General features: G+C 42.9%; 1 protein-coding gene across 1 annotated transcript in view; it reads left to right on the top strand.

Annotated features, from left to right (window-relative positions):
- atrnl1b (attractin-like 1b) overlaps positions 1 to 18,746 on the top strand; it is a 79,636-nt gene that overhangs the window by 9,608 nt on the left and 51,282 nt on the right. The window contains exons 7-18 of the mRNA XM_030400319.1: positions 4,077 to 4,164; positions 4,651 to 4,912; positions 6,277 to 6,460; positions 6,584 to 6,738; positions 7,198 to 7,282; positions 7,614 to 7,828; positions 7,991 to 8,109; positions 8,443 to 8,575; positions 10,483 to 10,670; positions 11,799 to 12,012; positions 12,123 to 12,314; positions 17,678 to 17,914. Of these exons, the coding sequence (XP_030256179.1) occupies positions 4,077 to 4,164; positions 4,651 to 4,912; positions 6,277 to 6,460; positions 6,584 to 6,738; positions 7,198 to 7,282; positions 7,614 to 7,828; positions 7,991 to 8,109; positions 8,443 to 8,575; positions 10,483 to 10,670; positions 11,799 to 12,012; positions 12,123 to 12,314; positions 17,678 to 17,914 (2,072 nt within the window). The remainder of the gene's footprint in view (positions 1 to 4,076; positions 4,165 to 4,650; positions 4,913 to 6,276; positions 6,461 to 6,583; positions 6,739 to 7,197; positions 7,283 to 7,613; positions 7,829 to 7,990; positions 8,110 to 8,442; positions 8,576 to 10,482; positions 10,671 to 11,798; positions 12,013 to 12,122; positions 12,315 to 17,677; positions 17,915 to 18,746) is intronic.

The following is an 18,746-nucleotide window of genomic DNA, read 5'->3' as shown; positions in this document are numbered from 1 at the left end:
GCCCAATTTTTCGATTCGATTCCGATTATTGAAGTCTCGATTTGATTACAAATCGATTTTCGATTATTAACGATTATCAATTCGATTTTCAATTATTAACGATTATTGATCTTCCATTTAACATCAGTCAGCTGCTGAATTATTTTACTTCTCTTTTGAGTAACACCTCACAGCACCTTCAATATTGTATAGTGTAACTGTAATATCAAAATTATTATTTTTGAGTTTGTTTTAAATGTAGTGTTTCACTGTTAAAAGAAAGTTGCCAAGCTCAGCAGCCAGACTCATGTTAGAAGCATTGTCGGTGACGAGAACCAGGGCGTGTTTCTCTATTCCCCACTTGTCTGCCATTGCTTTGAGAAACTCACACATATTTGCGCTTGTGTGGCTATCATCCATAGCTTTCGCCTGAAGTACGTAGGACATTAGCTTCCATTAACTGCTGACATGATGAGCTGTAACGGTCACATATGAGACTGTAGCTCTGGATGCACGTTATTGCTACCCTGTGAGCAGAGTTGAGGGACTCTTGCACGGAAAGGTTTGTCTCCTTGTAAAGATTTGGAATCGATTTAAGTGTGAAAAAAGCTCCGGGATGGAATAACATATGTTGGCTCCAGACAACTGGATCAGTTCGCAGCTGAGTGTGAAGCGGCAGGGATGAGGATCAGCACCTCTAAATCTGAGGCCATGGTTCTCAGTAGGAAACCGGTGGATTGCCTACTCCAGGTGGGGAATGTGTCCTTGCCCCAAGTGAAGGAGTTCAAGTACCTCTGGGTTTTGTTCACGAGTGAGGGGATGATGGGGCGGGAGATTGACAGGAGAGTCGGAGCAGCGGGTGCGGTGTTGCATGCGCTTCACCGCACGGTTGTGACGAAAAGGGAGCTGAGCCGAAAGGCAAAGCTCTCGATCTACCGGTCAATCTTCGTCCCTACCCTCACCTATGGTCGTGAGCGATGGGTCATGACCGAAAGAATGAGATCGCGGGTACAAGCGGCCGAAATGGGTTTTCTTCGCAGGGTGGCTGGGGTCTCCCTTAGAGATAGGGTAAGAAGCTCAGCCATCCGGGAGGGACTCGGAGTAGAGCCGCTGCTCCTCTGCGTGGAAAGGAGCCAGTTGAGGTGGTTCGGGCATCTGATGAGGATGCCACCAGGGCGCCTTCCTAGGGAGGTGTTCCTGGCACGTCCAACTGGGAGGAGACCTAGGGGTAGACCCAGGACCAGGTGGAGGGATTATATCTCTTCTCTGGCCTGGGAGCGCCTGGGGATTCCCCAGTCAGAGTTAGCAGATGTGGCCGGGGAAAGGGATGTCTGGGGCTCGCTACTGAAGCTGCTGCCCCCGCGACCCGATTTTGGATAAGCGGTTGACAATGGATGGAATGGATGGCTCCAGACTGTGGACCATGTAGCGGAAGCCAGTAAGAGGAGTACTCCAGTTTGTATTACTATTTCAAAAAAAATTAAAAATAATAATATATATTTTTTTTTACATCGATTTTTGGAAATTTAATAATCAAATCATAATCGTCAATATTATAATTGCGATTAATCAATAATCGATTTTTTTCACCACCCCTAACGTCCAGGTTGTAAAAGTGGGCTTAATTGACTCTGTGCTTACAAATTCTTTCAGTGATAATGTATAGATTAAATAAAGTGTGATAATAAATGATGCACCTACTTTCTGTGTTGGGGCTGTTGGTCCTGTTAAGCGCTGGGGTTTGTTATTAACATGACACAAAGGCTGCTTGTTACTTTCAGGCAGCACACTCATGTGGAACTCAGCGTGACAGGGTCAAACAAACTCGGTGCTTTAAAGTCCGTGTAAAGCGGCAAAAAAATTGTGTTATGAGTTTGTCACACCAAAGAAACATGTATCATTGACCACTGAGCCAAATTTGAAAGATTAAAAAAATTGTTAAGTATATAAAATTAGGTCTCAAAATCATGACAAAAACAAGCACTTCTTTCTGCTGTGAAACGCTGGGGGCGTGTCAGTTAGAGGCGCTGGAACCACGCCCATGCGGCGGGGGCTACACGTCATGTTAATGACGTCGGTGTCTCCCCAGGTGTTCCCCAGGTGTGCCCCAGGTGTTCCCCTTGTCTATCTAAACCCGCGGACAGTTTATAATCATATAGATGCTGTTATAACGTGTAGTGATTGAGATCCTGACCCACTAAACATCCTGGAAAGTGACGGAGTGAAGTTTTTCGCGCTAAATTACATAATTATACATAATCACCATCAGTAAACAGGACGCTGTCTGACTCTGTCACTCGCGGGGACGGAGGCTGTTTTCTGGGGGACAGTTTCCTGTAGTCTCGGTCAGGAGGGCTGGCGGTCGCGGTGATTTATTTTCGTCAAACACTCGGTGAGTTAAAGTCTTGTGACAAGCGTGACAGACGCTGTTTTGTGAGCAGAAATGTGAGGACGAGTCGGGAGGACAGGGAGGGGACGGACAGGAGGACAGACGCTTCTCCACATACAGCTGTGGTATTTGTTTTCCTCATATGAGTTGCTAAAGACAGTTACAGTTACTACGTTACTTTTGTTCGGTCATGTAACGTTGCTTTGTGGGACATTTCTCTGTATTTAGTTGAGTGAAGGACCTGTGCAGTTATCAGACTGTCAGACCGACCCGCCCTCGCTCCGCGCCTCCGGATTATCCGTTCACACTGGGACGGCTCACCAATAATGCGGCCCTGATACTACCGCCACATACCGCCGGTGGGATACCTCCTCGTCGGCGGGAGGAGAGGATGCAAGCCGGGGACGGAGTTGACCAGCGTCAACGGACTCCCCCGTTTCCTTACGTTGTCATCCGAAGGAAACTTAAATAAGATAACAGCGCCGTCACCCTGCACACTGTGGCATCCAGGAAAGATGCAGAGGATGTGGAGGAGACATGACTGGTTAGCTGACTGGTTGACTGGTTAGCTAGCTGCAAACTATTGTAAGCAATGCTATCCGAGACTGGAGAGTGAGTGGGAGAACCGCTGAAGCCGACGCGCTGAATGTATTTATAGCACTTCCGCAGCAGGGCCGGGTTTATGCAAATCATATGGCCGCGTTACGTAACGCGGCCGTGATTTGCATGATTTCTGACCCGCCCATTAAATCCTGAACACAGAAATGTTGAAAAACTGTTTGTGAGCCCAGCTCCAAAATTAAATTCTACATGGCCGAATGGCTTTTACATGTTTTAAGTAAACACATTTATGACCTGTTTGATGTGTTTAGAAGAAAATGGCTGATTTTGGTTTACACGGACTTTAACTAACATGAACTGTGTCGGGCTACAAAATCGGTTTCGGACGTAAAAAACGTAACACCTGTCACGTTTTGGTTGTGCTAGGTTACCACTCTTAGAAAAACTGCTGCGCGGTAGTTTGTTTTGTTTGGGTTTTGTTGTCTGAGGAAGAATTTTCTTGTTCATCGAGGGGGGGGAACTATCTTTGCTGTGACCAAGTCCTAAGTCCTGACCATTCCTTTGAATGCTTGAAAGCAAAAACTACCAAAAGAGGAAGTGTAGAAAAGCATGTGGCTACCCTAAATATAAGTTGTCATGCAAGCAAACACTCCCCAGTGTTAGCTACCTGTTTGACTTTGTGACAAGTGTAGGAGTTAAGGTTTCAGCAGTGTGCTATGTGAATGTGTAGGTGCACTCACTTGGATAAAAAAGACAGTTTTAGCATCTAGTGTTCTCTGCAGATAAAACTCAGAAGTGACTTCTCTGCTGAGTCATATCCTGGCTCTGAGTTAACTGACAGTTTTGTCTTCATTACCTGGACTGGCTCTCTCCATCTGCTCTGTGTTTGTTCTTCATCAGGTGGAAATCAGTGGGAAAATTGATGCCGGGCTCCAATAGTAGTTTGAATAAACAGCCAATGTGTGATGACACGTCCAGGTGTCCTGCGAACACTCATTTCACTGTGTTTGTAATCTGCAGCTAAACAAAAGTAGCGTTTGTAGCTGGAAGAATAAAGCGATATCTTTGGAAACTGCTCTGTTTTGTGTGCCTTGTTTACCCATTTTCAAACTCAGAAGCTCAACATTGTGTTGCTTTTGCTCTGCAGCTACAACCTGGAGAGTGGCATCTGGAACACAGTTCCCATCAACAGCGGCCCTGTGCCAAGATACGGCCACTCGCTTGCCGCCTACCAGGTAAACACACATCGATATGCCTCGAGCTCTCTGGGTACGGTGAATATTTAGAAAACTGTTAGCAAGAGTGAGGGAGATTAGTCTGGGTGAAAAGGCATTAAAATATTATCACAACAAAGAAAGCCTCAACTGGCACTTTGAAAGGGAAGAAGCTTATTTTAAGTATTAGCAAATGTCATCTTTGTAAGAACTACATGTTGTAATATTATATTTTTCAAACACACAGCTGAGAGATGTGTATTCTGTCTAATGTCCATGTATCCATGATCACTATTAATATTATGATTAACTAATAACAGAGAGTAAAGCTCTATAAACTGAACAATGAGTAGATAAAGACATTTTAATTACAGGTTTGTTTGAAATGTCACATTTTATGTCTTGACACCGCTGAGCCTTTTCTCTTAATTTTATTACAGCCTGCGTCAGCTTTTTTCACACACTTGTTTAAACACGTTAAAGCAAAATCCCCCCTCTTCTTTTCAGGATGACATCTATATGTTCGGTGGCAAACTGGAGGCCGGCTGGGGGAACGTGACAGATGAGCTGTGGGTGTTCAACATGCCCAGTCGGACGTGGCAGAGGCGAAACCCTGTGATGGGCCCGCCGGCCCAGGCTCAGATTTATGCGGTGGAGGGTCACTCGGCCCACTGCGCCCTGCTAGACGGGGGCGAGGCCATCATGCTGGTCATCTTTGGCTACTCTCCCATCTACAGCTACATCAGCAATGTTCAGGAGTACAACTTGAGTGAGTCATAGCTTTGAGAGCCAACATCGTGACATTTTAGATTTTAAACTTTTTGTTTAGGCTTTGATGAGAAGCTGATTTTAAGTGTTTTTTTTAATTGGGAGTAATATGCATATTGAATCCTAATAAGAGGGAAAAGGTTGTCACAACTAGTTTTTGAAAAAATGTTTGAATCAAAATGAGCTCCCTTTCAATGCTACCAACTCGAACTGAGGCTTATCAGATAACTTAAGAATACAACATTTCACAGTTGATTTTGTGGTTACAAGAAGAGGAAACACTGTGGCCTGTTTTTCTGTTGTTAGTGGGATTTCATGATTAAAAAAAATGCAGTTATTACCGAGCAAGTGCACAGAACAAAACCATGGCTAACCAAGCTGCCAGTCTGTTTTTTGTTTCTGCCAAAGAATATCAAGACTGTCAGGAGGCAGCCTGTGTCCAAGTAATGAAAATGTTTCTATCATTAGATTCCAAACATTTGTCAGGGTGTGTGTAGGTCCTTTTAAAAAGTCTTAATGTCTTCTATTCAGTTTTATAAAAATGAGAACTAGAGATCCACCATCACTGATACTGATACAGACTATTAATAATCAAGGAGACTGATGATAACCAATATTTAGGACTGACACACCTTTGCATTAAACATTTTAATCAAGCGCTGTTCTTTAATACAATTTTGAGGTACTTCAACTGTGAAATTCCATTTTCTGCTACTTTACACTTGCACCCCACAACATTTATTTTAATAACTTTAGTTACAAGTTACTTTGCAGATTCAGACTATTCAGTGTTGATAAGGGCAAGGCTCTGACATGTAACCAATCTGACAATGTTGTGGGCGGGACATTCAGTCAGACCACAGAGTGGCGACTAAAGACAGAGAGAGTTTGCTGCATCATAAATTCATTTATATTAGTAGGAACTGGACACAGAAACTCCTGATGCCGATAATCAGAAAAGTGGTGAATGATGGACTAGTCTTGATCATTTAATAATCTTAAATATGAGTCTGAAAGTCTGCCTCAAAGTCCCCATTTCTGATGTCATCTTTAAATCAGATGTTAATACTGTCTTTTTACTTCATACTTGCACTTAAGAAATGCAAAATGTAGATTAACCTTACTCACTCTAATGACCATATTCTAACATAAAACCCACCACCGTCTGCCATTATACTTACCTGGTTTGCCTGATTATAAAAAGAGGATTTATCTTAAATTTGATTAAAATCTATCCTGGAAAGGTCTTTAAAGCATTACATTTAAATGTCTGATACCTGTAAGCATCCCGATGTAGTTATTTAAAGGATTTGAAGGACAGTTTTACATCTGTATTAAATGCTTCCTCTGTGTGTCTATTGTCAGGGTCCAACACATGGTTGGTGCCTGAGACCAAAGGCGCCGTTCCTCAGGGAGGATACGGCCACAGCAGTACATATGACTCCGCCAGTGGAAGTGTGTACGTTCATGGCGGCTACAAGGCGCTGCCTGCCAACAAATACGGCCTTGTTGATGACCTCTACCGCTATGAAGTTAACACCAGGACGTGGTAAGTCAACAAATATACACACGCACCTTACATATGCTGCCTTCTCTCATTCAGTATGTATTCATATTTGTATGTGTTGTACGCTGTCTTGTAAGACTTGCCCTTGTCATGCACATGTTCCAGGTTAATTCTGAGAGAGAGCGGCTTTCCTCGTTACCTGCACTCGGCTGCGCTCCTCAGCGGAACGCTCCTCGTCTTTGGTGGCAACACGCACAATGACACGTCACTCAGTAACGGGGCCAAGTGCTTCTCCGCTGACTTCCTCGCTTATGACATCGGTAGGACTGTGATTATTCTTGACATCATGCCACTGTGGTTTTTAGTAGCAACTTGAGCAATGTTTAGTGAATGTCATCCCATTTTTAGCTTGAAAAAATATCTTATAACTGGTACTAATTCTGTTAGTTAAAGTCAAGATTGTTTATGTTGTGAGATGTGTCTGGCTAAAGTGTTTTTGTGCATGTGTGGGTTTTTCATGGCACCAAATCAAAAAGATTTTGGCTTTAATTAAACAAACAGTTTTCGAGAGCGAATATTAAGTACACACATTTTATAAAGCTAGCTAATAATGCTTTGGTTTTCCCTTCCACTTAAATTATGATTCATGTTATTCTCAACAAAACCAAACACACCCCATGTTACTGCAAACAGAGACATGACGCGAGGTTTATCTAGATCTGTCTACTCAGTAAACTAAAGAAAATGAGAGCTCTGATGTTCCCCTATGTTTTCCTCAGCTTGTGATGAGTGGAGCCTCCTGCCGAAACCAGACCTGCACCGAGACGTCAACCGCTTTGGTCACTCTGCTGTGGTCAGCAATGGGTGAGTCTCTTCCTCTGATGGACTAAAACACACTGGACAGATGCTGAAACCCCAGTCGTTTCATGGCCATCTTTTAGTTTTTCAGCGAACAAATACTTCTGTGTTGCTGATCCTGAAGATGTGACTACGAGTGATATCATTTGTTGAACATAAATGATGACCAGAACAATGATAATGGAATCAAACGTTTTTCTTGTGGCTGCTTAACAAACCGGGTGTTTTACTTTTTGCTGGGTTATTTTTTGTCCCATTCTGAAGAATTTTATTAAGTTGTGAATGTTTTTCTCTTTATTTTGTCGCTTACTGTAAAAACTCTGTTTGTCTCCGCCAGGTCCATGTACGTGTTTGGGGGCTTCTCCGGTGTGCTGCTCAACGATGTGCTTGTTTACCGGCCCCCCAGCTGCCAGGCCTTTTTGGCAGAGGAGGGCTGCGTGAAGGCCGGCCCAGGGGTGCGCTGCATCTGGAGCAGGGGCCGCTGTCTCCCCTGGGAACCCAGCATGGCTAACGGAAGCCTCCTTCCTGCCCCGTTCTGCCCCACTAAAGCTGGTGAGAAAAACATCCAAACCTTTTCTTTTTTACTTTTGATGGCTTTAATTTTGGATTGATTCCTCCTTTGAGTGACTGGTGTTTCATCTTCTTGTAAATTAATACTTCCCATAACCATATCCTCTCCTGCATATCTGTTTTTTCCTCTCCGTATCTCTTTAGTCACAGTAGATGAGCGGTGCTACCGGTTCTCAGACTGTGCCAGCTGTACTGCCAACACTAACGGGTGCCAGTGGTGTGATGACAAGAAGTGCATCTCTGCCTCCAGCAACTGTACCTCTGTGAGTGCTCCAACAGGGGGCATCAGAGCTCTTCTGTTCTTGCTTTCAGCTGCACGCAAACGCACACAGTACACTTTTGTAAATGTTTTCTCTTTTGGGATATTGGGGCATAATTAATGGTGAAATCAAGAGGTACTTCAGGATTTAAAGGTAGATTTTTGTGTCTCTGTTTGGAAGGTGTGTAACCTAATCCAGTTTAATCATCATAGTCGAACAGGACTATATATTCACTTGCGTGTTTTTTCCTCACAATTCTACACTCCCCGTTTCGTCTGAAATGTAATGCTTGTATTAACCGCCCTCTCGTCTTTTCTATCGCCTCTCTTTGGGTAGAATGTGAAGAACTTCACCGAGTGCCCGGTGAGGAACGAGCAGGTGTGCAGCAAGCTTGCCAACTGCAAGAGCTGCTCGCTGAATCTGAACTGTCAGTGGGATCAGAATCAGTCAGAGTGCCACGCTTTGCCTGGTGAGATTTCCATACACATGAACACACACCTTTTTTTTTTTTTTTTTAAAGCTTCAGTCCTCACACGTGCACGAGAGGCAGATTATCAGTATCTTGCAGTCAAGGATTTGGAGATAGGAGACAAAAAAAGAGATAAATATATGTTTTGTCTCCCGTATGTAGCACATAAGGGTCTTGAACCATCATGAAATAAAACACCCACTTATGTTAAGAGACAATCTTGTGGTCACCGTTATAAACAAGTCCACTAACATACAGACACAAAGGTAATATAAAACAAGTTCTTCATTGATTTTTTTTTATTGATATTTTTTTTTATCAAGGATTTGTAGGTTGAATATCATACTTGCGCATCAGATTTAGACACGGCATCAGATTTGCAGAGATGTCCTCTCAACATGTCATCCTGATGTTGTTTATCAGGTCTGGCAGTATATTTAGTTTTGCCTCTCACCCTCTACCCGCCCGTACCCGCATGGTGACAGGGGCTGAATCTGAAGAATTGCTGCTGTCACTTTATCCATAATTTTCAGTCCGTGAAGTCTTGTCGCCTGAAGACTCGGTGCCGCGGTGGGAGTCGCAAATCACATGGGTCTGTGTGTTTGTGATGCCTGAAAGGGAATCTCGGCATTTTTCATACGCGAACGTCAACATACACGCATACGCATACATCTGAACGAGCCCCCACTGTATTTTTTTTTTTAATCAGATGCAGTTATTAACAAGCAATTTGGAGTCCAAAAATCACTCTCCAAGGCAAATAAGTGCTGATAACACCCCTGCTAAATCTGTGACATCCACACACACAACACATACACGCCAAGTTCCAAATCTTGAGGCCCCTGTGGTTCAGAAGAAAGCGGGCTCCATTCAGTCTGCTTTAATGGCTGTATTCTCAACATGTGGTCTTATTTTCTTTGAGTAGGGCACCCCTTGTTGAGCAATATTTAATTAATGTTCTGATTTAAAGTGGTTGTAATAAATATTTGTATGACAATGTGAAAACAGTGTGACGGGAGTCGCTTGTAGTACAAAGAGTTATCGCCTGAATCTGCAGCACCCCATCAGGTTTACGCAGCTTTGGAGAGCATTTCAGCTCATTATTTACTTCACTATTTTAATTCACTCATAGTGCTCTCATAAACCCCTTTTCCATCAGCATGGAACAGGTTGTGGTCTGGAGGTGCACCTAATTTGAACTGATTAAGAGATAAGGATTAACCATTGATATCCTTAGGCATGTGATATGCTACAAGTTGGAAACACAGGAGGGAGAAAGCAACAACCACGAAGTCCAGGGAGAACTTTCTTTTTTCGTTAAAAACAGACGTCTGTAATTGCACAACAAAAGCGAGCAGATTATCGGTGCAATCTGCGATATTGCTTCTTCTGTTTACTTTCTCTGTGAGCCCTCCATTGATGACACATACTTCATTGCAGTGGTTCGGCTCCACTAGTAGAAAAGGTGGACTTATTTGCTAGATAGCACCAAGGAATGATCCTGAATGGAATTGGTCCAAGAACCAAAGCTAATTTGCTGGAAAAGGGTGAAACTTTTTTTTTTTTTTAAGGCTCCAGCAGACATCTGTTGCCAGCAATAAAGCTCTAAAAAACTCACCATGTAGTTCCCTCTCAGCACTGAACAGCAGACAGATACAGTTAGAGACTAACTGGTGAACATAGTGGTGCATTTAGCAGCTAAACAGCCAGATATTTCCCTCAAGAGTTGGTGGAGACCAAAAAGCAAAAAGTGCATTTTTGGTTAATATCCACCAGGTGGCCATTAACATGGCTCCAAATGAAAAACAATCCTTCTCTGAAACTGCTGGGTGTGTAAATAAGCAACTGGTTGCTGACATCACATCTCATATCTCATCTCATCTCATCTCACATCTCATCATATGCAGCCCAGCAGTGCAGCGAGGGTTGGAACCAGGTGGGGGAGGCCTGCCTGAGGATCAACTCCAGCCGAGAGAGTTACGACAACGCCCAACACTACTGCAAGAACCTCAACGGAAACATCGCCTCACTCACCACCTCCAAACAAGTGGACTTTGTGCTCGAGGAGCTAAAGAAACTACAAGAACAAGACAAGGTAAATGTAGTTCAGTAAACAATTGAGACAAAGCTGCTAGAATTTCAGTGAAGCGGGAAAAACAGACCGTATGTTGTTGTGGACAACATGCCTGCCTTGAATACTGGATAACAAATATATAAAGGTATAATCAGAGGCTGGTGTATCTGACAGAAGAGAGCAGAGCAGAGTTATTATCTGTTCGTTATGCATTCTGAGGTGATTTTCTCCTGATCTGTTTTGTACTTGTGTGCTGCTCTGATTTCTGTCTGATTGCGTCCCTGCTTTTAGCTTGTGAAATTTGTGTCTTTCAACCATTTTTCATCAATTTGTTTTCCGCTCGGCTGTGCCACAAACTGTACGGTTTGTTTACGACTATGACGCAGTTTCAAGTGAGCGCTGACGCCCAGGCTTAAGCATCTGCAGATACAGTGATAATCACACTTCCCTTACTTTTTGTTTTTCCCTTGTTTGAACTGTTTTATCCTCTGCTGTTTCCTCTATCACAGTTTCTTCTTTACAAAACAAACCAGGGCCACACGCTGGCTGTCTCTCCGTCTCAAAATGTGTCTGTCTGTTTGCTGCGTTCGACCAGCCTCGGCTTCAAATTTTCGTAGCTACCAGTCTCCAAATTCTTCAGTCCAGCTCATAAAATGTAACTCATAACTTCTGATTTGTTCCTACTCCTAACAGCATCATATTTCAAACCTCTTCATCTTTACTGGAGATGATTAAATACGCTTTTGGGCAAAACACACAGTCTGTCATCTCGCCACAGCTACATTTCCCAAAATTGTGGAACCTACTGATGATTTTAGTTTGGTCATGCCTGCTGTGTTTGTAAGGATATCATTTGTTGTCTGTCTGCCGGGTTGAAGCTTGCCTGTTTGTTCCAAACACAACCTTGACGTGCCATTTCCCATCATTTTCCGCATTACATTAAAAGTTGAATCCTGAAGGCAAATAAGTAATCATATCTGTGAAATTATTCTCAGTAGACTTTTAATAGCATTCTTGCCTCCCCAGGTGTAAATGCAGTAGCCATTAATTTCTTAAATAGCATGATGGAGCAGAAATGGGGGGGGCACAGTTTTATCTGACATTTGAATACCTAGTGGCCTCATAAAGCCCTTTGCCATTTCTCCACAGAGGTTGTCTCCCTGGGTGGGCCTGAGGAAAATCAACGTGTCATACTGGGGCTGGGAGGACATGTCCCCTTTCACCAACAGCAGCCTGCGCTGGCTGCCTGGCGAGCCCAGTGACTCCGGTTTCTGTGCCTACCTGGAGGAGCCTCAGGTGTCCGGTCTGAGGGCCAATCCATGCACTGCCACTGCCCACGGCCTCATCTGTGAAAAAGCTACAGGTGAGAGACATACACTTGCATTTTTATATGCTGCAACTGTTTGGAAAAGTGTTGACATGACACAGAAGTTACAGTCCGATTTGACTCATTGTGCTTTCCTTCCTGTCCAGGAAACCCCAATCAGAGTTCCCGTCCATCCTGTAAGAAGCCTTGCTCGCTGCACACCACCTGCACCAACTGCACCAGCCAGGCCATGGAGTGTATGTGGTGCGGCAGTGCGCAGCGCTGTGTCGACTCCACTGCGTATGTCATCTCTTTCCCTTATGGCCAGTGTCTTGAGTGGCAGACCGGAGACTGTGTGGGTAAGTTTCTCTCTATATGAGGCTCCTTTGTATAGTCTGGCATTAGAAGCTTCCCCATACTGGCTTCTGCAAGTAGTCAGTAATCATCAGTGAGAGAAAATGGACGTAAAGGCAGCAAACGGCTTGAAGTGGAAGGTGTTTGTGTCAGTGGGTAAATGGTATTAGTTTCCTGTGATTGGCTTTGGAAGCTGCTTTTGGGTTGTAATGGCCAATTACACCCGTAGGTAGTTGCCCCAACTGTTAGATTTCCCTGCTGACCGTGCAGCAGATGGACTCTTTACCGTTAGCCAGCTTTAAGTGGTTTAAAGAGGGTCATGTATTAAGGAACAGTTTCAGAGATGCACATAAATAACTTCACTCTGTGAATAAAAAGAGAGCATAGAGGGAATGGCTGCACATACAGTAAGGCTGCATGATTTTGGAAAAAAGCTGAAGTTCTTTTTTCATCTGGCAGAAAACAGAAATAGCACAAACAGGAATTTACACCTGATTATTTGAATAGCTCAATAGTGTCACAGTAGGCTGATGTCACCATGTTTATATTCATCAAATACTGTAATTTTAACGTTCTGCTGGAATGCCTCAAAAACACATAGAAAATGTGAAACAGCTGACTTAATGTGCCTCTCTGGACTTTGCATGAATGATGTCACCATTAAACATGTGCACATTGCAGTGTAGATGCTGAAGTTAGTCACTGAAGATGTTTTTGAAATAAGGCAGTTTATGGAACTAAGGCTGGCATATTTAATTGGATGGCCTTGGGCCACATTTAGCCCAGAAGCAACCTCGGAGTCGCCCAGCATAGACTTTAAAATTATTTATTATATTTGTTTCTTTTTTAAGATGTCTTGATCAATAACATCTTGAATTAAAAACATTATTTTTTTTTTGCAGAGCTGATGGTGGAAGTAGCTAGCGAGTGAGTGTTCTCGCCTACTTCTCATCTCCCTTGAGAGCTGCACATGCACAGTACTTATCACAAATCAACAATTTGTCTTGTGACGCAGTTTGAACTATTCAGTAACATACTGTCCTCTTTGAAAATACTGTTTGCTTGTTTTAAGACAAGTCGCCAACAGACATGGTGGAAAATAACCTCATAACTAAAATAATCAACATCAGCCATATCCATGTCATCTTTTTGTGCTTGTGTGGGTGAAGTGCTTTCATCATTTTACAATTTTTAGCCATTACATCCTCTAATTATCCTGTGCATGTTGATGAAGGTCTTAGTCATCCAGGTCATGGTAATTCTAAGTGCTGTATCGTAGGTAACAGGACATGGAGTTGCAGCCTGCAACTCACCTCTGGTTAGTTAGAACTGAAGAAGCCTCTTTGATAAGAGGTAAAACGTCTTCAAGTAACTGAAACACGTCTAGTTGCCTATGATATAGCACTTAGAATGATCCTGTTTGTGGATGAAATAGCAGCAAACAAAAGGGATTACTCATCGTGTTTGGATAGAAACAGTGAAAGGCTAAACTTCAAACATGAAACAGTATCTTGGAACACACCCAAATGTAAATTAAAGATGTCCTAGACACATGCAGATGTAAACCTGTTAGCATCAGAGAGCTCCCTCACTTGAAGGTCAGTGGCACTCTTCAGGGTCTCTGCTGTTCTTCAGCCTGATGTATGAATTTTACCCATAGCTGTGTCAGATCGTAAAATAAAATCTCAGATCAGTTTAGACCACATTTATTGAGTTGAAGTGTACAGTCTCAATTTAATTTGTGTCAGCTGTTGCTGGGTAACCCAGAGACGACTCTGTACACTGTGGGGGTGTTTGTCTCAAGGAATTTGTCCCTTCAGGCGTGAAGGACAGAGAAGGGTATCCTATAAATTCTCTGTGTTTCCTCCCCTCTCTCTGTTTGTTCTGCAACTTCACATTCACTCCCACCTACATTACTTCTTCCCTCCTCATTTTCAGTGCAGAGGCAGGCGTGCTTTATGCTGAGCACACAGCATAAATGCACTAAAAAAACCATAGACCTAGGATGAAATATTCTGCAGTATCATGGCCTGCAGGGGGGCTTTGAAAAGGAAGATATGTTGGTATTTGGTGCTGTCTGTAGAGAATTGTCTCATTTTGCAGATCTGAAGTTGTGCGTTGCTAAAAGTTGGTTGTTTGTTGCTTTGCAGTGAGGAATAACTCTTCATTTATTGGCTTTTACAGCGGTTCTACTCATCATCTCTTGTCACGGTTTAAACACTTGTCATCTGCTGATTGCGGGGTGCATGAAAAGATGTGTCAGGACACAGAAAAATATGACTTTGCTTTTCTGTTTCATCAAGATGGGTCAGACGAGGCAAATCCCCCGAAGCTACATTTAGTTCAGACAGAATATTAAACGCGCAAGGTCGACTTCTCTTTCCCCTTTTTCCCTCATTGCATTTTTCCTTGGTCCTTGATTTGATCTTTTATATTAGGACTGGCCTGTATTCGTCCTGCATTACCGTTTTAGCTCCTGCAGTTGTGCTGTAGCTGAGTAAGGCTGAAACGGAGGCCGGTGTCGACACCCAAGTTAGGAAGGACGACTTTCTTTTTGCAGCGATCACTCAAATGTCATTATCAAAGACATGTTTTATTTAACGTTTGAGGGCCTTTGGTGGCTTTATTAGACACCCGGCAGAGATAAGACAGGAAACGGGATGAGAGCGAGGGTAGATGACATGCAAAGGGCCATGGGTCGCATTCAAACATTGTGCCGCTGTGGCGAGGAGGATACAGCGAGGACACAGACTTGTGACAAAGACATGTATTGAAAAGAAGCAAATTAAATATATCTCGTTTGGGGATTTTTTAAACATTCAAAACAACATTGGTTAATTTAGAAAATCATAGGCATATTAACTACATAAAAATAGTTGTAACCCTTGCTTAGAGACAGCCACCTAAACAAGGACAGACGCTTGCTATTAGTTGATTAGTTGTTGCTTTTGATGATACTTTACTTTTCTAAATACAGCCATTAGCAAGAAGGGGAAAAGATCAATATGTGTCTCTGCTATTAAAAATAATTACAAGTACAGTTTTGGTCTTTAAAAACTAGGCTCCATTATAATTTAAGAGGCCCTGGCTCGACTGCTTCCGCTGAGGAAATGGCAATTTCTTAAGAAGAGAAATCAGGATGGAGTAATGGCAGCAAAGCTACAGTCCACAGACTCTACAGGTTACTTGTTGATTTAAAGCAACACTTGTCCATCTGCTGATTGCAGGGCACATTAAAAGCCATGTCAAGACACAGAAAAAACATTTCATTCACAGTGCTCTCAAATGTCGACGTGGTGAGGTTGTCATTTTGATCAATCATCTTCTCTGTGAGAAAACTCTGTAGGCAGTCTGCAGACACAGATGGAAGTAAATGTTATAAAAGTGATTACACAGAATACAGGTTATGTTTTCTGTAAGATGTGAGACTTGTCTGTTGCACAGACCCAGTCATAATCACCATCTGATTCATACAACAGCTCCGGGGCATCAGATTTTGTTGTTCCTGTTCATGCCTATATTGATTTATCTGTCAAAATCTAAAGGTGAAATATGCAAATGCTGTTTCCCCGGCAGATTACTCATTTCGACGTGAGTTTTTGCGTGTGTGGCAAGACGAACCTCCCCATCCAGCTGCTGCTTTTTCTCAGAATGTGATGTTCCCGAGAAATCTGCCACTTTATGTCCTGTCGTCAAAACAAACTTAAACGGCCTTACTTTGTGCTGATTGCCCTTGGTTTCAAATCCATTAGCAGAATAGCTGGAGATTTGTTTGACATAAACTGAGGTAAAAACACTCAATGTTTGTCTCTTTAAAATAGTAGTGGCACCCCCCTCACCACCCCCCTTCTCTCACTGAAGTGTCTGCCTGGCAGGCAAGTGGCGACGCTGAAACTTGTCAAGCAATTTAGTGGCCTGAAAGTTCGTCCCCCAACTGACAAAACAAGCATCTGAGCGAGCTGCCACTTCACACATCACATTTAAGCCTTTCAGCAAACTTTGCTCAAATTACGAACTTTTCACTGGCCCCAGTTCACTGGAGCATTTTCAGCCTCATTCTTTGGCTTTTTCCCCTCTCGGTCAACGGTTTGATGCTCAACGCTCGCCTCTAATCGGCTCTCAAATCTGTTGCCCCGACAGCTCGCTAGATGATGAGGCCAATCAAAAGATCTTTTCACAATTTATGCAAGGAAATGATTTTAACATCAGTCAGTACAGTTGGTGAGATCTCATCTTGAATTAGCAAGTTCAGTCCGGTGCCCTTTTTAAATGAATAAAAATGTATATGTAAACAGTCGAAAAGGTTCAGAGTAGGGCAAGTAAGCTAATTCTGGAACTGAAAGAGATGTCATTTGAAGAGGGGTTAAGAAAATAACAAGTGCCAAGATTGAAGTCCATTATGTTGTTCATAGAATCTATGATGTCACCAGTTAAGCAGGAATTCCTTGAACTTATTCCCTCTCAAGTGTTTCTCCGTAAAAGCTTCTTTACACTTCATGCTTTAAGAGCATGCACTGAGCTTGATTTGCGGAGTCGGACGTGGAGGGTGTTTTTATCCTTTACCAGAAAATGTTCAACACATTTCAATAAATGATCACTTTGTTTTTTTGGGGCAAATAGCGCATTAATGTTAAGGCAAAGGAGTGACTGAAGTTAGAACGGCCGGGTGCTTCAAAATAAAATCCTCAAAGCAACATCCTCTAGCATTCCTGTTTGCCCTTGTTGTTTTTGGTGCTCTGCTGTGAATGCTGCTGATGTTTCAAGGTGAAAGCGGTAAATGGCAAATAAATGTTAATACGAAACGACACGGACAGATGTGGCCAACGAAGGAATGTAAGCAACGTAGTCAGGTTAGAGGATAAGTTTAAATCTTAGTGAAATGCAGCAGTAACCAGTGCTGGACAATATATGGATATCGCATTGTCATCTAGATATGAGGCTGTATATCCTCTTCAGATTTTGGATATCGTTATATTGTGATATGGCATCAGTGTTGTCTTTTCCTGGTGTTAAAGGCTGCATTACGGCAGAGTGATGTAATCTTGTGAACTCATCAAACTGTTCGGCTTGTTCTGATACTTGTCTTCATCCACTTAGTCATTATATCCACAATGCTGATGAGTACTTGTCAAAAATCATGTTGTGTTGATATTTTGTCTCAGTACCATCAGTCACCTGGTCCTTGTATTTCTGAAGTGCTTTTGAGGGTATTTCAAATTATCGAGATGTATATTGTGTATTGAATTCTGCTTTGAGGCCATACTGCCCAGTAATGGGAGTTTACAATGATACTGGTGAATTGCCTGAGTCCAACATAGCTGATGAGAAGTACAGCACAAGCCTTTCACTCTGTTTTTCTCCTTTTTAGCCCAGAACTGTTCCGGACTGCGGACGTGTTCCCAGTGCTTGGAGCAGCCTGAGTGCGGCTGGTGTGGAGATCCCAGCAGCACGGGGAAGGGCCTGTGCATGGAGGGCTCGTACCGGGGTCCGATGAAGAGGCCAGTGAAGCAGGGCCAGCAGAGCCAGCAGTCCCAGGACATGAGCCTGGAGCCGGGCAGCTGCCCCAAAGACAAGGGCTACGAGTGGGCCTTCATTCACTGCCCTGGTAAGGGGATCCACTTCCTGTTTAGCTTACTGAAATGGCAGAGCGTCATATGAAGTGTGTCTTCTTGAGAGATTATTATTACCTATTGACTGTCTTAAGTTTAAAAAGATGTTCTGATGGAGGATTCCTGTTACAGCTTCTCCTATGCAACTAATCCCTCCCTGCTGACTGTATGCAACCTTATGCTCGTGTGCCATTTAATGCTTTCATCAAGCCCATACAACCACATCTCGTAAGATGATAATATACTCAATGCTACAGCAGTTGTAATTTGAGAATGCGAGGCGTGCTTAGTTGCTCAGTGGCTCAGTGAGAAGTCTGACATCAAATGTGAAGGCTTTGGATGATATTTTGCATCAGTATGGGTTTAAACCTGCGTATTTCACAGCTTTGCATATTGGCTCTTTTTATCTAAAAATGAATTTAATGCATAACTTGTAACAAAGTATTTCTCCGCTGTGGTATTGCAACTTTTACTGAAGTACTAGGTTTGAGAACCTCTTTGGCCACCTTCAGACATGATGATGAACATTTTGTTTTTTTTCGATTTCTGTCAAATGCCTAATTTGTCTTTCCAATAGGACAACTAGATACATGTTCATTAAAAGGTACAGCCATTGGAAATATTCTGAAAGGCCAGTCCTATTAAATAATAATTAATTTGATGTGGCAGACACAAGCTACTGGCAGCTCTAATGGGTCCGCTGCTTTTCTAGGAAGCCGTAATGATAACAACCCGAGGTGTAAGTTCTGTTGGGCTGGTGACAAGTCCTTGTTGTTTACCAGCTACAGAGAGGATGTTTAAATGATTGTGTGACTTAGTGCTGAACTA

Source organism: Sparus aurata, chromosome 20, assembly GCF_900880675.1.
Source record: "Sparus aurata chromosome 20, fSpaAur1.1, whole genome shotgun sequence".
Classification (NCBI taxonomy): domain Eukaryota; kingdom Metazoa; phylum Chordata; class Actinopteri; order Spariformes; family Sparidae; genus Sparus; species Sparus aurata.
This window is presented reverse-complemented; position numbering and strand designations above follow the sequence as displayed.